General features: G+C 42.1%; 3 protein-coding genes across 4 annotated transcripts in view; all 3 read left to right on the forward strand.

Moving 5' to 3' along the window:
* Positions 1–1,229: 1,229 nt before the first annotated feature.
* Positions 1,230–2,589, forward strand: uqcr11 (ubiquinol-cytochrome c reductase, complex III subunit XI). The gene is made up of 3 exons (XM_067253360.1): positions 1,230–1,327; positions 1,680–1,820; positions 1,977–2,589. Exons 1-2 carry the CDS (start codon positions 1,278–1,280, stop codon positions 1,798–1,800), a joined length of 171 nt encoding a protein of 56 aa, XP_067109461.1. The 5' UTR covers positions 1,230–1,277; the 3' UTR covers positions 1,801–1,820; positions 1,977–2,589.
* Positions 2,590–2,952: 363 nt separating this feature from the next.
* Positions 2,953–18,042, forward strand: part of LOC136959289 (methyl-CpG-binding domain protein 3-like) — a 165,623-nt gene continuing 150,533 nt past the window's right edge. The window contains exons 1-7 of one of the 2 annotated variants that reach the window (XR_010878729.1): positions 2,953–3,058; positions 3,699–3,861; positions 4,007–4,144; positions 4,254–4,344; positions 4,478–4,655; positions 5,180–5,344; positions 5,789–6,061. Coding sequence is in view for 1 of the 2 variants with exons in the window: in XM_067253580.1 (XP_067109681.1) it covers positions 3,045–3,058; positions 3,699–3,861; positions 4,007–4,144; positions 4,254–4,344; positions 4,478–4,655; positions 5,180–5,339 (744 nt within the window). In the remaining variant the exon portion in view is untranslated. Of the gene's footprint in view, positions 3,059–3,698; positions 3,862–4,006; positions 4,145–4,253; positions 4,345–4,477; positions 4,656–5,179; positions 5,345–5,788; positions 7,185–18,042 lie in introns of those variants that run through there. The other variant, XM_067253580.1, reaches the window with a different exon arrangement.
* LOC136959377 (RNA-binding protein MEX3B-like) lies at positions 7,616–14,636 on the forward strand. The gene is made up of 4 exons (XM_067253695.1): positions 7,616–7,894; positions 8,535–9,098; positions 10,155–10,402; positions 10,514–14,636. Exons 2-4 carry the CDS (start codon positions 8,600–8,602, stop codon positions 11,735–11,737), a joined length of 1,971 nt encoding a protein of 656 aa, XP_067109796.1. The 5' UTR covers positions 7,616–7,894; positions 8,535–8,599; the 3' UTR covers positions 11,738–14,636.

The following is an 18,042-nucleotide window of genomic DNA, read 5'->3' on the forward strand; positions in this document are numbered from 1 at the left end:
ACACTGTTGAATTGTGGACTCTGCATTGTGCGATCACAGCTTTGTGGCTTTATCCTTTTGTTGTTATACAAGGTTCGTGGGAGGAAAAGGTGTGGCAAAGTCTCTGTGCATCTCAGTGAGCTCTTGTTGGTGCCCAAAGCAATGATTTGATTAGAATTATTTTTATATTTTCTTTACTGCCACTCAGTTGGAGATGAGGATCCCTGTGAGCTGTTTCCGTGTGGCTCAGTGACCCAGTACCAGTTTTCACTGTCAGCTATCCTCAAAGCAAACCATTCACACATCATAAACATAAGGATTTTTCCAGGCAGGATGTTTAGTAATGTAAATTTGAGAACACTGCACAGTGTCCTAACAGTTTTCTACTGGAATAAACCTGTATAGATAATCATTTGAGCAGAAATTGTGGGTACAAAATACGAGTTGCTCATTAGTTTGCCGTCATCTGAACAGTATTTTACACTGCAGACGGATGCTGATGTATCAGTATTTTATTTCCTTATTTTGGATTGGTCACAATTACCTTTCATATTGGTCTCTTTCCTCCAAATTGTAGTGTTGTTTCAGATCAAATTGTACTTGATTTGTGTCTGATAAATGGACTTAGAAACAGTTCAGTTTCTATGTGTCCATCGTCGGAATGTTGTATACATTATCATTAGAATTGACCCTTTCAAAACGCACAACTAGTATTTTGCCAAGGGATCTTATACGCCAGCCTTTTTTGCCCCTTCTCAACAGACACACTGCTACAAAACCCACTGTCTCACTTACATTGGGGACAGAGTCTACTACATGTCCTCAAAGTGCCTCCAGTTTCCTATTTTTTATATATAAAGTAGATATTGAGAACTGTCGTGTATATAACAGTAATGTAGCAATAAATGTGCCATTTTTAATAACAGAAATATACCTTTTTTCAATGTCTTTCTTTTTGAGCTTGTATACCTAAATGAAAAAAGCATTGTAATAAAGGGTTAAAAACATCCATGATGTGATTTGTAACTGTGTTTGGGAAAATATAGTTTGCAGGGGAAATCATGGACCAGTATACAGTATGAGTATGTTATCTGATTTAAAATAACGCACTTCCCTTTCGGTTCTGTGTCCCAGAGATAGTTCCTCCAGAGAATGTCTAATATAAATCTAATATAGGCCCTGGTACCTCCGTTGGTTGACCCTAGAAATAACCGGAAGCACTACTTCGCGCTTGCGCATATCTAAACAGATTGGTGAATCTTTGAAGAGCTAACATCTATCTACAAGCGTTGGTCAAAATGCTTGGGAAACTCGTCGGCCAGAAGTATGTGTCCATCGTCAAAACGTGGTAAATGGCTTATTATCGATTAAATGTCATTCATTTTGTTTGTTGAAGTGAAGTGGACTTTTTGATGCCCTGCAGTATTCTGGTATGCCCTTGCTCATGCTACTAGTCTGCGGTGTAGCAAGACGAGGTCATCTCCAGACTCCACAGTCTGACTAGCTAGCGCAGTTAGCCTAGTCGTTTAGCTAGTACTGAAGCGGTTAATGAGGGTGTTTGTTTTTATTGTCTGCCTGCATTTCAACATGCCTGGCTGACTCGTTGTCTCAAATCTTGTAACGAAAACAATTGAGTGTGTATTTTATATACAGTAACCTCATACTTCTGATTGTACTTCTGCATGTTTCCACTAACGCAGGTTGCCGACCATGGCTTTGTGGGGTTCAGTTGGAGGAGTAGCATTGGTTCATTTCACAGATTGGAGGTTGATATTAGACTATGTGCCATACATCAGCGGCAAGTTCAAGAAGGACGAGTAACTGCAGTAGATACATTGAAGGTAAGACTAACGTGTTTGACAAACTGCACTTGAAATTCAAGATGAGCTTTGTGCGTTTTTAGCAGAAAACGATTTGTAATGGTCAAGCGCATGCTCAGTATAAAATTACAAATAAATGATCCCCTGAAATGTGTAAATTACTCTTTCAATGTATAGGTCGGTTTGTGCTGATTGGAAGATGACCCGATGGAGATGGGGAGGACCATAACCAGAGCTGAGTGACATCTGACACCTTGACATGACTCCACACCAGGAGCAAAGACATTCTTCAGCCTTTTCAATTAATACCAATGGACAATTCAACCTGATTTTGACATTTTAAATCAACTGCATTGTGCATTCCTCTGATGAAAGCACTTGGCCAGGTAGTGACATAGATAAAGAAGTGTATGTATTATGATAAATTCACATTTATGTACAGTTTTTTTATTTATTTACTTTTGTTTTGATTTCTTTGATCTTGAATTCGTTTTCTGTCATTAACAACTCCTCTGTCTTAGGTAACTTTAATTATACAGTCTTTGTCACTGTTTACTGATGTAATTTGGTCCATCAGAGAGAAGGTAGAATTCTTAAATTACTTGGGTCCCGAGGCCTCCAACAATCAGAAATCATAAAGTATTATAGTCTTGGGTTATTCCTTCACCTATTATGCTTTTCAGTTAACCTGTATGACAAATGTCAACAAAGTTGTCTGGGCTTTTTTTTCTTGGAGCTCCTGCGTCCAACTAATGATATTGTTGTAATAAAAACTCGAACGGAACTACAATCGGAATCAAAAGGTGGTTGACTTTTTGGGGGGTAAAAACATAGACATATATACAGTCTATGGGTAAACATGTAGGCCAGAATTCCGCTATGACATCACAATTAAAACCGATTAAGACGGAACATTCATGATGTGTGCAGAAATTGATAATTAATCAAATATATATGGGAAAACTATTGAAATTGTAGGACCATGTGCATTAATTAGTTTACATTGCATTGATATATAAGGTAGGGCAGGCTAGTATTGCTTTGGAACTACACATTGTGGTAGAGCGGATGAATTGATGTGGACATTATGTAATAGTGTCGCGGAGTAATCTAATGAGTGTCTAGACATGAGAAAGCGAGGGACAGCTGACTTGGGAGTCGAAAGCAGATCCATTCAGAACAATAATAATTACTCTAGCCTGCTAAACTGATTCCTGAATTAATCAGCTCAAGGATACAAGAGGCATGGAGAGGAAAAGGTGCGAGTATTACATTGGTTTGAAAGTTGTTAAATGATAAAGGAAACTCAAGAGTTTTAACGTGTCGGCAGAAAAAAACATGTTCTGCACGCTAACGCTAACCAACGTTAGCTAGCTCGCTAGCCTACCTGCTGCTGAAGTGTGTATGCTGCTACTGTAGCATACAGCTGCTAGCTAACATTTGAAAGATACGAGTAGATGGTATGAAAGCCAGCCAATGCATGCTATTTAGCTCGTCATATTACATCATGTTAATATAGTTTTTTTTTAATGCACTACTAGTCATTCTCTCATATCTACGTATCAAAATTATTTGTGTTGTATTTTAAGCTGTGTGGTTACGACGTTAGCCGTATTAGCAAACTAGCTCTCTAGGTACCTAGCCAGCTTTCATTGTTTACTGATAGGTTTGCAGGCCCAGTACTACTATTACGGCTAGCCAGCGATCAGTAAGCCACCTTCTATAATACCTGACGCTGCATGACCACGTTGATGTTATACAAATACTTAGAGTTCGTTATGTATTTAGTTAACAAGTGGGTTGCTTATCCCTTAGCTAGCTATATAACGTAGTTCCTGTCTACGTGAATACGTCAGAATGTGTGTGTGGTTCAGATGTGCTAATGCCTTGTCTCCATAGTCCCCCTGGCAAGAAGTTTCTCAGCAAACCCCAGATTTCTCGTTGCCTGGGCAACACAATGGACGTGCATGCCATCGACCCCCGTGCTGGAAGGATGCTGATGACCAAAGTGCACCGAAATAGACACAAGCATCGTTATGACAATAACAACCATCAGATGAAGGTTAGGGGTGTTGATTGATATATACTTCAGAAGATTCTCGTTCTTTTCATTGAGCAGCCACTAGCGTATGAGACCCATTGTATTTGTTTGCTTCAGTACAATATAATGATTTTTATTTTCCTGATTCCTTTTCTCTGTTTTCAAGATAAAGCCTGATCTGAACACAACACTACCAGTCCGACAGACGGCATCTATCTTTAAACAGCCTGTCACTAAGGTGACCAATCATCCGAACAATAAGGTGAAGACAGACCCTCACAAGGCTGTGGACCAACCAAGACAGGTGATTGCTTGTTGCAAGATTGCTTGATGCTTATTGGTAGAGAAATCGATTTCAAATGGTGTGTGAAATGACTGGTTGTGTTTTACATATTTTGTGTTGTTTTTTAAAGCTGTTTTGGGAAAGGAAACTGAGTGGTCTAAGTGCGTTTGACATCGCGGAGCAGCTGGTAAAAACCATGGAACTGCCGAAGGGTCTTCAAGGTGAGTACCCAGAAACTAAACACAGATTGAGGTCAAGCTTAATGTCTGTGTTTTACAACACTCTAAGATATTGTCTTTTATTTTGTATGTGAGATCACTGAACCTGTGTGTATTTCCTCTCTTCATCCACCAGGTGTAGGCCCTGTGTGTTCAGACAAGACTCTGCTGTCTGCCATTGCCAGCGCCTTACACACCAGCCCAACCCCTGTCACTGGGCAGCTGACGGCAGCTGTGGAGAAGAACCCTGGAGTCTGGCTCAACACAGCTCAACCTCTCTGCAAGGCCTTTATGGTGACAGATGAGGATATTAGGTAGGTGATACTCTGTTTCTCTCTCACATGTACATACACTCAGATCTCACACTACAAAGTTCATGTATCAAGAAAGTAGAGCAAAGATTACTGGCAATCCTATGTTCAGGGGGGGGAAAAGACCTTATTGTTGGGTAGAAAGTTCCTACTCTGATGTAGCTTCAGTAGCTGGATAACAGCACACTTATTTATGGTTTATTTACTGTAGGTAAACATTGCTCGACAGTGCAGAAAGAGGGAATGCCTGGTTTTCTTGTTATAGAAAAGGATGTCTTTTTTTGTCCCCTCTTCTTGTTGTACCTGTCGCCGACCTCTCCTTCTGTTCTGTTCTATCCTGTTCTATTTTCTTTCTTGTTCTTATTTCTTACTGTTGCCAAGTAGCATAAAGCCAGACAGCAACAAGTGGGTGTTCTTCAACACACACCACTCCATCAACAAACAATCCCCCGGCAAACAAGATAGTCTTGGTGTGTAAAGATTAAGACTGTCACACTAACTTCCTTCTCCCACTTGTTTGTCTCCAGGAAGCAGGAGGACCTGGTGCACAATGTGAGGAGGAGGTTGGAAGAGGCCCTCATGGCAGACATGCTGGCTCACATAGAGGACGCTAACACACTTGTAGAGGTGGAAGCAGACACACCGAAGGAAGAGGAGACTGAGCCAGTGGACAAAGAGGAGTCATAGCCAAGGTATAGAACTGTTATAAAACTAAAGGTTTCATTTACGATGATGTAGATTACTTAATGGGAGTGTAGCAGAAGAGGAGGTTTCTGAGTTTTGCATGAAGCTGGACTAGCTGAAAGGAACTAACATGAGTTTTGCCAGCTTGTTCCCAAAAAAAGAGACTGAATCATAGATTGTAACTTTTTTATTTAAGTAAGACTGTTCCTTTTTATCGAAGTACAGAACGTATAAAGCGATTTACATTTTTGATTCCTATATGTTTAATGTTTGCACCTTCCTGCCAACGCAAATTCCTTGTCTGTGCAAACTTTCATGGCGAATAAAACCCATTCAGACTCTAAGTATGAACAAATATATAAATGATGTATTTGCTCAAAAATGTGGTCAAACTGTTTTTACTGACTAATGAGTGATATATATATATATATTTGTATCTGTCTCTCCCACAGGATCAGTAACTGCTAGAGAACTGACTGGAATGCAGTATTCAAACCACAAATACACAGGACTTTTATTCATTTTTTTAATTGCATTTGTCAACATGATGGTGCTCATCCCAGTCTCACCATGGATCTGCAGATCAGCCCTTGTGAATTTAATCAAAATATATTTTAGACCAGTCTAAATTGGAGCTATAGAAATATGTTTTATGTCTGGGGAGAGACTGTGAAGTTCAGCCTTTCTAATTAGTTTGCTTTTATTTTTAAATTCAAATATAGATGGTGCTCTGAACAATGCAGCCTTGTTAACTTTTTTGTGAACATGTTTCACAAGTCAAAGTTGAAATCACAGAATTAATATCAAAATGTTTGTGTTTCACTCTGATTGTGTCTGTCTGCGCGGTGTAGATGTATGGATGAATCGGAGGGCAATGCACTGTAGTAGTGTATGTGTTTTTATTTTGATTTTAATGGTTCCATTGTACTGTTATGTACTACTCTGGAACTGTATAGCGTATTATTTACCCTGAGGTGCAGTGTGTGCCACCCCTATAGTGCAGACTGGGTCAGAGGACAACAGGCTTATGAATAATTATCTGAGACTTGGGACTGACCTTTTCAAGAGATTACCTGTGTGATCATTGAACATGGTTGATGTATGTCCTGGATGTCATTTTAAGTACATTGTCTTGATCCTCCATCTGGTTGCCAGTTTCAAATAACCCATTTGCCCTGATTCTTAGTCCCTAGATACTGCCATTTAATAAACAATCAGCCCTGATTCTTATTCTATTTAAGCCATAGGGGTGTAGACACATTTCCCTCAAGTCTGTCAGAATGGTCATAAAAATTGTATTACTCATCCAGTCCTTTTCTATATTTTCAGGTGTCATGTATGATTTGATGTTTGAGTGTCTGTTTTTTTGCTCTTTAAACTTTATCTGGGCTGTTGGTGATGAGTAGTACTGCTCTCACTTGTCTGAACAGTAATCTTCTCTCAATTCAATATGGTGCTGATTTTGTCTGTTTTTGTTGTATGTAGAAATAAGTTTTTGTATTCCATTAATGACCTGCCAGTAGATATGATGGCTGTTACAGATGGACCACTACTCTGAAATAGTTGCCTGTTTGGGATTTTGTATTTTTTTATATTTCTTTGACAATACAAATTGTTTTGAGGCAAACTTTTGATGTCAATTTACATTTAGGCATTTGATATTTGATAGCCTACATACCAAATAGAGATAGCTTCTAAACTGAAAAGATAAAATTGGAAAGAGGATGTTGCTTCTTTTTTAGGTTTAAAGTTGATCCAAATATGGATTTTGTTATGTTTACCTTTGTTAAAAAGTCAAATATCAAGTAATTTGATAAAAAAAAAAAAAATCTTGAGTAGTAAATAAATGCAAACCATTTTGTATTTCATGTATGTTATCTTCTTTTCTTCAGAAGCCATCTTCACTCTGCAGTTTACAGACGTTGGGTCATTAGAGACAAAAGCACAATCTTATATAGTAAATTCAGTGGGTTATTGGTCAGCGTTTTTGCTATTTTGTCTCATATTTTACCCTACTCACATTCGTTTTTTGAATTTTGATACGCTTTTTTCTCATGAAATTTCACTTGGGCAGTTACAGGATTAAGTAAATAGTAATAGTAATAGTGCAGAGGCACAAAAACATTGACCACAACAGTGTGCCCAGCGCGCTTTGCAGTGATGCGCTCATGTGTTGCGTGGCCTTTGAACCCATTGTTGTGTCGCGGGTGACGTCAGTGATGTGTGCGAGACAGGCAGAGCGGCGTGCGCTTGGCGAGACAAAGGCGGTGGACCAGGGAACAGGAGAAAGAGGCTAGACACGGATACAATTTTCAGAAGGTATCTGCATGGAAACGTCATGATAGACTCTAAACCAATGCTAAGAATGACAGGTCGATAAAATAACTCGGAATCCGGCGGGTGTCGAATCTTATCAACAGCGTGTTTCCTCGTTTTTATAGAAACATTTTCTCCAACGCCCCCAATTTAGCAGGCTAGATAGCATAGCGCACTCGTATCCTTCTTTCTCTCAAGAATAAAAAGAGAGGAATTGCACCTACACACTTCACATCGAAAAGGTAAAGTAATTTAAATCATGTTGTTTAAATGTGTTATACTAAGCATGTCAATGAGACTCATTCTGGAACTTATCAAGTATTTTACTGGGCTATCGCAAGCTAGCTGTGGTACTCCCAAACAAAGGGGTCGACAACGTGACTGACTTGACTAGCTAACTCTGTGGAGCAAGCTAGCTAGCTTCTGTTGGCTATAGCTAACAACAGATTGCCGCTCTCTCAAATTTGGTTATTTTTTTAAAGAAATCAGACAGATTTAATCGATACACAAAATATTCCCAACTTGGGTATGTGACATACTGAATTCATTATTGGCTCATTAAATTGCTAACGTTCTTCACAATTCAAGAAGCAAAGCTAGTCGGCCATATGGCTTCTATGCCAGACAGAAGTGAAAACACAGACAAAGCGGGGACAGGGGGTAGACGAAGGCAGGGGAACGGCGCTCTGTGAATGGAACATGCACTTATTTAGGGTAAAATGGGTAGTTAAAATTCATTTGACATTCAACACTATTTCTAATCTATAACTATCTGTTGTTTCTGTTAAACATTTTTAGTTGGACATCCAATACTTCTGCCCCAGATACAACTGAATTAATTGGCTTTCTTTTGTTTTTGTTTTTTTTATTGTTTTTCTTCAGTGAAAAGGTGCGTTCGGTAACTACACACACAGTCAACCAAGATCTGATGGTAAACCACGGGGACTATGCCTAGTCCTTTATTCCACCCCGAGATTATGGACCACGACATGGTAATCAGCAGTCAGCACAACGGGGTCATCTTGCCTCGGGAGACAGACCAAGAGTCCCGGGAAGAAGACCATCAAGAGGCGCTTCGCTTCGCCCTGGACCAACTGTCACTCATGGCCCTAGACAAGGTGGACTGTGGGGGCGGTGGAGGCGGACTAGTTGACCCGCTCGACGGGACTCAAGGACCGGGCTCGGAGAATTGCAACGGAGTGAGTGGTGGAGGTTATGTTGATCTCCAAATGTTGGAGCATCCCGGTGGCTCCCGGGACTCCCCGACGTCCTGCTCTCCATCTCCAGAGTATTACGGATCGGGTGGTTACCACATGGCTGGTCCACACTCTATGCTTCATGGGGAACAAAGCTCTGTCCTTTGCAACCGTAAGAGGAGTGTCAACATGACTGAATGCGTGCCTGTCCCAAGCTCGGAGCATGTTGCAGAAATAGTGGGTCGACAAGGTAAGAAAAGTATTGTTTTCACTATAGTCTTCTTGGCTATCTCACTGTAGTCTATCTGGAAATGTGTTTTGTAGACGAAAAATGTAACGGGGTCAACTCAAAGCATATAATTAATGCATAAACTATATGGTGGTAGACCACCTTCCTTTGTTTGGGTGGTGAGGGAGCAAGTCTGTCTAGTTCTGTAGCGCTATACCAGTTGTGGACAGTTGGCACTGTTGACTAAAGTGGTTGATTATTTCGTATTGGCTCTATATAGATATATTAAAAACAAGTTGTAAGTTTTATTAGCATTTCCTCGCAACACTTAAGACAACGGTTGGGTGGTGATGTGTGGTGCGTGTGTAGGAGGTAGGGGGAGGGGTAGGAGAGGGTCAGACAAAGCGGCAGATTGTCGGGAGTCTGGACATGTCTAGCACCCTGCACCAAACAAAGAAACACGCCGGGGGAACTAGATTTTACGCAATGCAAACCCGGGCCATTAATGTGAAATACAATATTTCAATGTCGATACTCAGTGAATTTGCACTGAATGCAGGTTTCTAGTGATTTTGTCATATCAGAAGGTCTATGTGTCTGAAAGGGCCGACGCACACAACACGGGACGAGACTGGGCGGTGTTACGCCCTGCGTCCTGTTTTGTCGGCAGCTTTCGCTCGTGTATGCGGTCCTGTATATTATGCGTTTCACCACGTTTCATCAACATTTTCTTCTTCATACAATAAAAAAAACTATTGGTTAGGTTTGGCGCGCCAAGCGCAGTTGTGGGTAGCATTACGGCATTGTTCTCTTTGTTTGAAAATGCCATGCTTTCTGCTTCCCAGATGACATCACACACAGCGCACCTCATTGGTTACTAGCAATGAAGCGTCCATATTTAAAGTAACAGAGCAGCAATTCAGTGGAGTTAACGCTACTAAATGGCTCGCATGCTGTGTGATAATTGTATTATTTAGTTTGGTGCTTGTGTCAGCATACAACGTGTAGATGTTTACTAGGAATTATTTGTTTGTAATTTATCATGTATTAACTTAGCTCACCAATTTTCTGTTTCAGGTTGTAAGATCAAGGCCCTACGTGCCAAGACTAACACATACATAAAGACTCCTGTGAGGGGCGAGGAGCCAGTGTTCATTGTGACAGGTCGCAGGGAGGACGTAGAGATGGCCAAACGTGAGATAGTCTCTGCAGCTGAGCACTTCTCCATGATCCGGGCATCTCGTTGCAAGGCGGGGGGAACAGGGCCTGGCACAGCAGGCTCCCTTCCTGGACCTCCTCACCTGCCCGGACAGACCACCATCCAGGTACAGACAACATTGGGCACAAGGCGTATTTATATGTATGTGTGAATGTGTGGAAAACATTGAGGAAGGTCACTTGGGCTTACAGTGTCTCTGCTTGCCTCCCTGCTCCAGGTGCGAGTGCCCTACAGAGTAGTGGGTTTGGTTGTGGGGCCCAAGGGCGCCACCATCAAGCGCATCCAGCAACAGACACACACCTACATTGTCACGCCGAGTCGAGAGAAGGACCCTGTGTTTGAGGTGACTGGGATGCCTGAGAACGTGGACCGCGCCCGCGAGGAGATCGAGACCCACATCACACTCCGAACGGGCGCCTTCGTGGACCTTCAGGGAGACAACGACTTCCACACCAACGGCACTGACGTAAGTCTCGAGGGCCTGGGTTCACTAGCGGGAGGCCTCGGAGCTGCTCTCTGGTCCCGTGCTACCAACCACCACCAGGCCCCTCCTCCTCCACCTCCCCCTCCGCCTCCCCCGCTGCCCCTGGCTATGCACCACTCCTCCAGCTCTAGGAAGCTGTCCTCCTCCACCTCCTACCACACTCACAATGGTGGCCTGCCCTCCGAGAGCTACAGCGCCACCCGTAGGTCCACTGAGGGAGGCAGCCCCACTAGCCCTTTCAGCACAGGCTCAAGCGGCGCCGGGGGAGGAGGGGGCTTCACTTTCGGGGCGGACTCAACCCCTGGTCTGCCCTCCTCTGAAGAACTTGGGTTTGAGTTCACCGCATCCAATATCTGGGCACCGTTTGTCAACGGGGGAAGCGGAGGGAAGACGTCTGGCTCCTCCCAGCAGCAGCAGCCAGTTCGCCGTAACAGCAGTGGTTTAAGCGGAGGTGCCGTCACCCCCCGTGTGTCCCCCACCCTGCCCCCAGATGCTGGTGTGGGACCCCTGGATCACCCGCTGGCCCGCCGGGCCCAGAGCGACCCCCTCAGCACCCTCTCCTGGCTGCAGTCGGGCGGCACGGGGGCAGGTTCCTTTTCCGGGGCCTCCAGCTCCAGTTCAGGGGGCTCATCCACCGGCTACTCCTCCTGCTCAGCCTCTTCTCTGCCTGGGGGCTCCCCCACCGACTCGGAGGGAGGGGGCAGCGCGGGCTTGGGATCCAGCATGCTGGGCCGTCTGAAGGCAGCCGCTGTAGCAGGGGCCCTGGCGGGCGTGGGTCCTGGTGTTGTGAACAGGGATTGCTTTGTCTGCTTTGAGAGCGAGGTGACTGCAGCCCTGGTGCCTTGTGGCCACAACCTGTTCTGCATGGACTGTGCCGGGCAGATCTGTCAATCGTCTGAGCCCGAGTGCCCTGTCTGCCACACCCCTGCCACACAGTGCATCCGCATCTTCTCCTAATGCTCTCCCCCCAAAAACAGTATACGGAGGGGAGGGGAAGAGGAAGAGGTTGTCATTTAGAAGGAGAAAAACAAAACAAACAACAAAAAAGGAAAAAAAAGGACTTTACTTACACTCATAACTATCCAAAAGACTGCAGGGGTCATCAACTGTGGAGAAGAGGAAGGACATATGGACCGATTCACACCAATACATGTTATCACACACACAGGATGGACTATGACAATAGGATGATTACATTATTAGATACGATGATGACACTATACGGATGTTGATTTATTGCTAATAACTATAATAAGAATAATAATGATGACAATATTATTCCCTGACTCGATGTTGATTGAAACTCTGGACTTTGTAAGCAGTGGAGGCTGGGACCAGAAAGAGGGTCTCAAGATGGGAAACTAGTGTCTTATCTTTCTTCAGGCCTTGGTTTGACCTGGGCCAGTCCATATCCTGCCCTAGTTCAGTCCCCAGTCTGAGGGTCTGTCGGTCTGTTGTTTTTATTCTGGCTTCTTAAGATATCTCTGCTTTCTCTCTCTCTTCCTTTGACACTTTTGTACTTAACAGATATTTTTCGATGAAGCTGTCCTGGGTCTGCACTTTTCTACTCTTTCTTTACATGTTGTTTGACAGTATGTACACAGTAAACCAGTCCTCTGGGCTCTCCTGTTCCCTTACTCATGCAGTCATATTACCTAAGGAGAAGGCCGTCATGGAAGAATGGGGCCTTGAACTTATTTTAGGAAGGGCATAGAATTAGACACCTATCAGACCAAATGAGCCTGAGAGGACCCCACTCTTGCTAGGCTATAATGAAGACTGAAACCTATTTATACTGCTCGAAAACTGATCCAGTGTCTTGGTTAAATGTGTATTATAGCATAGAGTAAGTTATTGAAGGAATATGCCAGAAGATACATTTCCCAGCTGTTTTGGTCTGCCTGAATCTGGCTTGTCTAGATAGTGATGTTGCAGATCATGTGTTTGTTTGTGTGTGTGTGATGTCAGGATAGTGATTTAAGCACCCCTTAGCTATATGTTAAATGGTGGGACTACTTGCGCTAGGTCCAAGTGCAAGATTTGTCAATAGGAACAGGTGTGTTAAGTGAAACATTTTCTCATCTCACCCAGTGTGGCTTGCCCCCTTGGAATGTAAATATCCATCTATCCACACCAGGTGAACTTCCACTGGCCACTCACATTCTGTCTGTTACAGGTAGCTTTATATAGCTCAACTGGTTTGGATGTGTGGGGTGTGTGACCCATGTTAACTGACTTACTACTACTATTATTATTATTACTACTTTTACATAGAGTAATATGGGGCTTTAATTGTATCACACATGGGAATGTCTTGTTCAATCTGGGTTTTGGTTAAGGAAAGCACCTGAAGTTTGACCTGTTTTTCTGTGCACTGTGAACCCAGAGCAATGAACTACAGTGGTATTCAGACCCCCTCTAAACCTTCCGAAGTTGGTTTAAGAGACTTTTGGTCTTCCATCCTCTCTTCCACAGCAAAGCTGTCTGGCGCGGTCTCAAATGAGCCAGATGTAGTGCACTATATGGAGGGCGTTTCGAATTGGAGATATGTCCCCTTGTCTCAGTATCCTTTCTCAAGTGGAAACTGCATCTTGTTAGATTTGTGTGTTAGTGGTTTTTTGTGTTTCACATCGACTGCCTCGCCTATGGTGTGTTTTAAGTGGGACATTTGGGTTTTTTGGTGTGATAGTTTCCACAGGTGCTGTGGTGGCCCTTCAGACTTACATGGAAGTCTGCTCATAGAATGAGACATGCCATGACTAACAAACGACTATGATAAAGGGCTTCCTACAACACATGCATTTTTCAGGTTCTCATCAGTGACAATAGCAAGAATATCAACTCCTCCAATACGGCAGCTAGTAGCTAGTTCATCCAGGGCTTCCAGACACTGTTAGTGTTCAAATCCCAACAGCTGCAGAATGTTGCATGGTTTTTCTTCTGTCTGCTTGGTCTAGGGAACCTTGACCAACACGTTAGGCTAACATCATTCACTGTCAACTCTACATTCTGGGAGTGAATTCCTACTAGACAGACACTGAAGCCATGTTCATGTACATTCTGAACACAGCTCTCTTTGACGTCATGTACAATCTAACACGGTTGGACAGCTCTCACCAACCGCATCACGGGAGGGATGGAATGAGTGGATGTTCTCAATGGTTTACCTAATTTCACCTAATGTGTGTGTTACTCTGGAGGGACTGCGTTTGCCTCGGGTGTGGAGTGCAGCAGCTTTCCTTCCTAATCTAATAAATACTGTCCCTTGTTTATCCCAAACAGAGGTCTCTTTGATCCGACCGACTCTGTCAGATATGAAGGGTAGTTGCATCCTCAGTTCTGTCCAGTTTCCCAGACTAGCCAGCCTACGGTGCTTGGGTGCAGCTCCCTACTGAGACATGAGAACAGACCCCACTGGGCACTTTCTGGGGCAGCTGTAGATGTTCCTTTAGCTAGAGCTCACCTGTAAACCTGGCATCCCTGTCTCTACTCTTCACTGGGGGGTGTTCTGTGTAAACTGGCAACCCGTCCCTGCTGGGTTTTTATGTCAAGTGTTTTTTTTCTTCCTTCTGTCCTCCTGCAGGCCCACATGAAAGCAGGGGTGTGAATGTGTCCACAGGAGCCGTTCAACTTGGACTGTTGTGTGAATCTTTTTTGTTGTTGTGTTAAGTCCAATCTGAAGGCCCAGAACTGTGTCCAGGATGTCGTTCTTCAACTGAAATGCGTTGAATCTGTCAGGTGGATCTAATGTAGATTCTTCTGGTGTTCTCACTCCAGGATAACCCCCTGGCCTATGGGAGTGTGTGTTAGGGTAATTGTACAGTAGCATTAACTGTTAAAAGGTACAGATATTCTCTTATTGACTGCTGATTTTTATTTTGCGGAAGCCCTTGCCCCCCCCCCCCCTCCCTCTCCAAGGTTTGAAAACAGGGTTTTTCATGTAAGGTTAGCCAGTGACCTTTTTGTGATGACGGTGGATGTGGAGTGTTTCAGCACTCTGGGGTGAACCAGACCCCCTGGAATCTCTGCCTTCCTATTTTTGCTTTAATTCTTTTGTATGCAGAACCAAAATGTTAATGTCAGCAAACAAGGTTTCAGGCCTGACTTGTATGTATATACCCTGAATACAATCAGTGGGATCTCGTTTTCAAAAGGTTACAATACTTAATTGATGAAGATAAGTGTAGTTTTTAAGAACATGTATCATTATTTGTAAGTTAACCATCTGCATGTCTTCAAGCCACCTGGCGTTAGCTAATAATTTTTAAGATGAAAAAAAAACAAAAAAAAACTTTTTACACATTTTATTTTTACAATTTATTTGCTTACCTAAATATCCCAGACAATAATGTGACCCTTTTTATGACTTCAAATTTATTTTTATTTTCCATTTTTTAATTTCCTTTTTTCCTGTGTACAACATATAGGCAATTTATAACAAAATGAGAAAAAATTATTGAAGAAATTTTAAAATTGAAATATATTTTATTTGAAAGTTTATGGACCTTTTAACCGTGAGCCAGAACAATTGTATACTCTTATAATTTGAGCTGACTTGACGGTTATGAGAAATGTATCAAGAGTTTTATTTTTTATGCTTCTTTAATAAAATCTTGTTTTTGGTTTCATTTTTTACTGTAAAACAATAACTCCTTTGTGTGTGTGTTTTATTCCACTTTGTAAGTTTACAGAACAGTTTTAGGACTATTTCTATGCAGTGATCCTTTGTCTAAGCCCTGATTGAAAAGCAGAGAGGAGCAATGGCAGACATGGGCTAGTATTATATGCCAATTGTTATCTCACTGTCTACCACTAGATGGCAGTGGTTATAAAAACAAGGGGATCCTCATTAGCTGACTAATCAGAAGCCTTTTATTAGTGTTATAATGTCGGTGTTATTAATGAAGAAATTAAAGAATTTGCCTTTGTGTGAATTCCCCCTTCTATATACTTGGAAATAACATGTTACTTAACTGATATCAGTTGAATGAATTATCAATTGTTTTGAGAGAGATTTGAACCAGGGGTATCGTGTTAGGCAGTAGACTTAATGGTACACATGCTTAACCATTGAGCTATAGAGGGTTCCTGCAAAGCTACTTTCTACAAGACGGTAATTACCCTTATGACACTACTAAATGCCGAAGGACAACGTACATTTTGTTTCTGCTAATAACAAGTTATAAAACAGAATACTCTGCCTTCTAATCATACTTACAAGTTTGCTGAAGGATTTCTAAGAACTCGTTCACAAAATACAGTGACGATAAGTAGACTTTTCTTGAATAGACTTATTCATTTCTGCAACACGGATAAATATTAAACAGAAATGTACAGCTTACCATCTATTAGGGGTGGGAATCTTTTATAACTATGACAAGGCAAACTCGGTTTTGCAGTCAATTACCCCTTCAAATTTGACTTACTGAAACCTGCAGGAACCGTGTTCTAGTACAAGTCTCTAAGTTGACTTAAACAAAGTTAAGCTAAATTAACCTGGCATTATAGAATAGAGGGACTGTTTGACCAGGATAAAGTGTGTTCCCATGTATCAGAGGCAATATTGAATCAAACAGACCAAGTTGCTGGATGACATTGTGTCCTTTAATAGGAAGCAGATAATGACCAGGCTGCATTCCAATTCCACTTCAACCTCATTAAAGAACAATCAATAATAATGATTAGAAACAAATTAGGAAACATCCTCAGTAGAAAATAATTCTCTCATGCGATTTCCGTGTACACGCTACATTCATATTTGTTACAGTTAATGTATTCACAAGCTGTTTGAAAAATAAAAATGTTTACCTTATTGTTACATAGGTGTTGAAATTGAAATAAAATATATGTTGGCAGGTAACATCAAAGAGACACGTGCTGACACGATAAAGTTCATTTTCCCATCATGCACTTGTAGTTTGTATTCACAGAGTGGGCATCACCATAGAGATGTGTCAGCGTGCTAACATGCATGTGTGTCATCTCAAATGTGCCCTTTTGTGCTTGACCATAGGTTTGTGTGTGTGTGTACATGCATTAAGAGTTGTAGGAATGTCTTGGGCTACGTTTTGAGAGGCTGCATGTTATGGACTAAACTGGCTAACACTAAAAGTGTCTACTTGATACATTCTCACTTATTGTGGCACCAGCACAAATGCTTTGCCAAAGATTCACCCACTAGCCATAAGTACTGTATCTAAAAATCATATATTGAGAATTAAAGGGGTAGTTCATTATTTAAAAAAATCTGTGTCAACAACAAAAGGTTTTAAGTCTGCGTCATTCATTAGGTGAACTCTGCAGGCCTCAATAAAAGGCATAGGTTGGCACCTGTTTTGGGTGAACTATCCCTTTAACATGATGTGAGAGAAAAGACAAAAGGCCATTGTGATTAGCAATGACATTCAGATCCCTTGTATTTGGTTGAACAGAGGTGCAATGATTAAAACAACCGATCCGCCATTTTTTTTTAACGTTTCCCTTCATCATCACAGTCAGTTTCCTATTAGGCTCCTCAGGATAGGAAACAGCAGCACTAGCTTGTCCCCATGCTCACCGAGCGATTCCTTTCTTTACTCAGCAGTACACATTGTGCTCACACCTATCGTTGGCAATGTAAACGTTCAATAGCATTCAAACCGACATGTCATTCAAATGGGGTCTCTTCTATACACTTGAGATGTGAGAAGCATGTGGTTTAGGGAGGTAGGAGTGATGGTGGTGGTGGGAGTCGTTTTCACAAGAGTTCAACCAGGAAGCCATTCACTGTCTTATAAAAACACAAGCTGGTCCGTTTGAGTTGAGTCCATGTCACCATCATGATCATCGCGTGCTCCACAAGACTCTTCTACAAACAAGTCCTTGGTCATCGAGCACGTAGGATAAGGTCAGATGTCAGTCAAAATTCTCAGATCAATTCAGAGTTTGGTATTCCGACATAATACTCCATGGAAAGCATGCATACGAACACTCTCTTCTATGAGATGGGTATTGTGATAGAAGTCCATGACAGATCTGTTCCTTTGAGTTGGATATTGCAGTTCGTACTCCTACGAAGTGTACTACAGGGCAGGTACTGTGTATGTGCAGAGTTTACATTTGGGTTAAGGATATTGCTTGCAACCACACTGAGATAATATGTCTGATGTCCATTTTCAGATCACACACGCACACACACACACAATCACACATAAAGTGTACATACAGGGCTCACAGGTATAGTATAGGCTTTTCATTTTTTAGAATGGAACTAAGTGTCCAAA

The sequence above is a fragment of the Osmerus mordax genome, chromosome 16, assembly GCF_038355195.1.
Source record: "Osmerus mordax isolate fOsmMor3 chromosome 16, fOsmMor3.pri, whole genome shotgun sequence".
Classification (NCBI taxonomy): domain Eukaryota; kingdom Metazoa; phylum Chordata; class Actinopteri; order Osmeriformes; family Osmeridae; genus Osmerus; species Osmerus mordax.

Bases quoted from the DNA above. Each gene is read 5' to 3' on its own strand.
- uqcr11 (XM_067253360.1), top strand. From the start codon at position 1,278: ATGCTTGGGAAACTCGTCGGCCAGAAGTATGTGTCCATCGTCAAAACG. The intron at 1,328-1,679 runs GTAAATGGCTTA...CCACTAACGCAG, and splicing joins GTGTCCATCGTCAAAACGTG to GTTGCCGACCATGGCTTTGT.
- LOC136959377 (XM_067253695.1), top strand. From the start codon at position 8,600: ATGCCTAGTCCTTTATTCCACCCCGAGATTATGGACCACGACATGGTA. The intron at 9,099-10,154 runs GTAAGAAAAGTA...TTTCTGTTTCAG, and splicing joins AGAAATAGTGGGTCGACAAG to GTTGTAAGATCAAGGCCCTA. The intron at 10,403-10,513 runs GTACAGACAACA...TCCCTGCTCCAG, and splicing joins CCGGACAGACCACCATCCAG to GTGCGAGTGCCCTACAGAGT.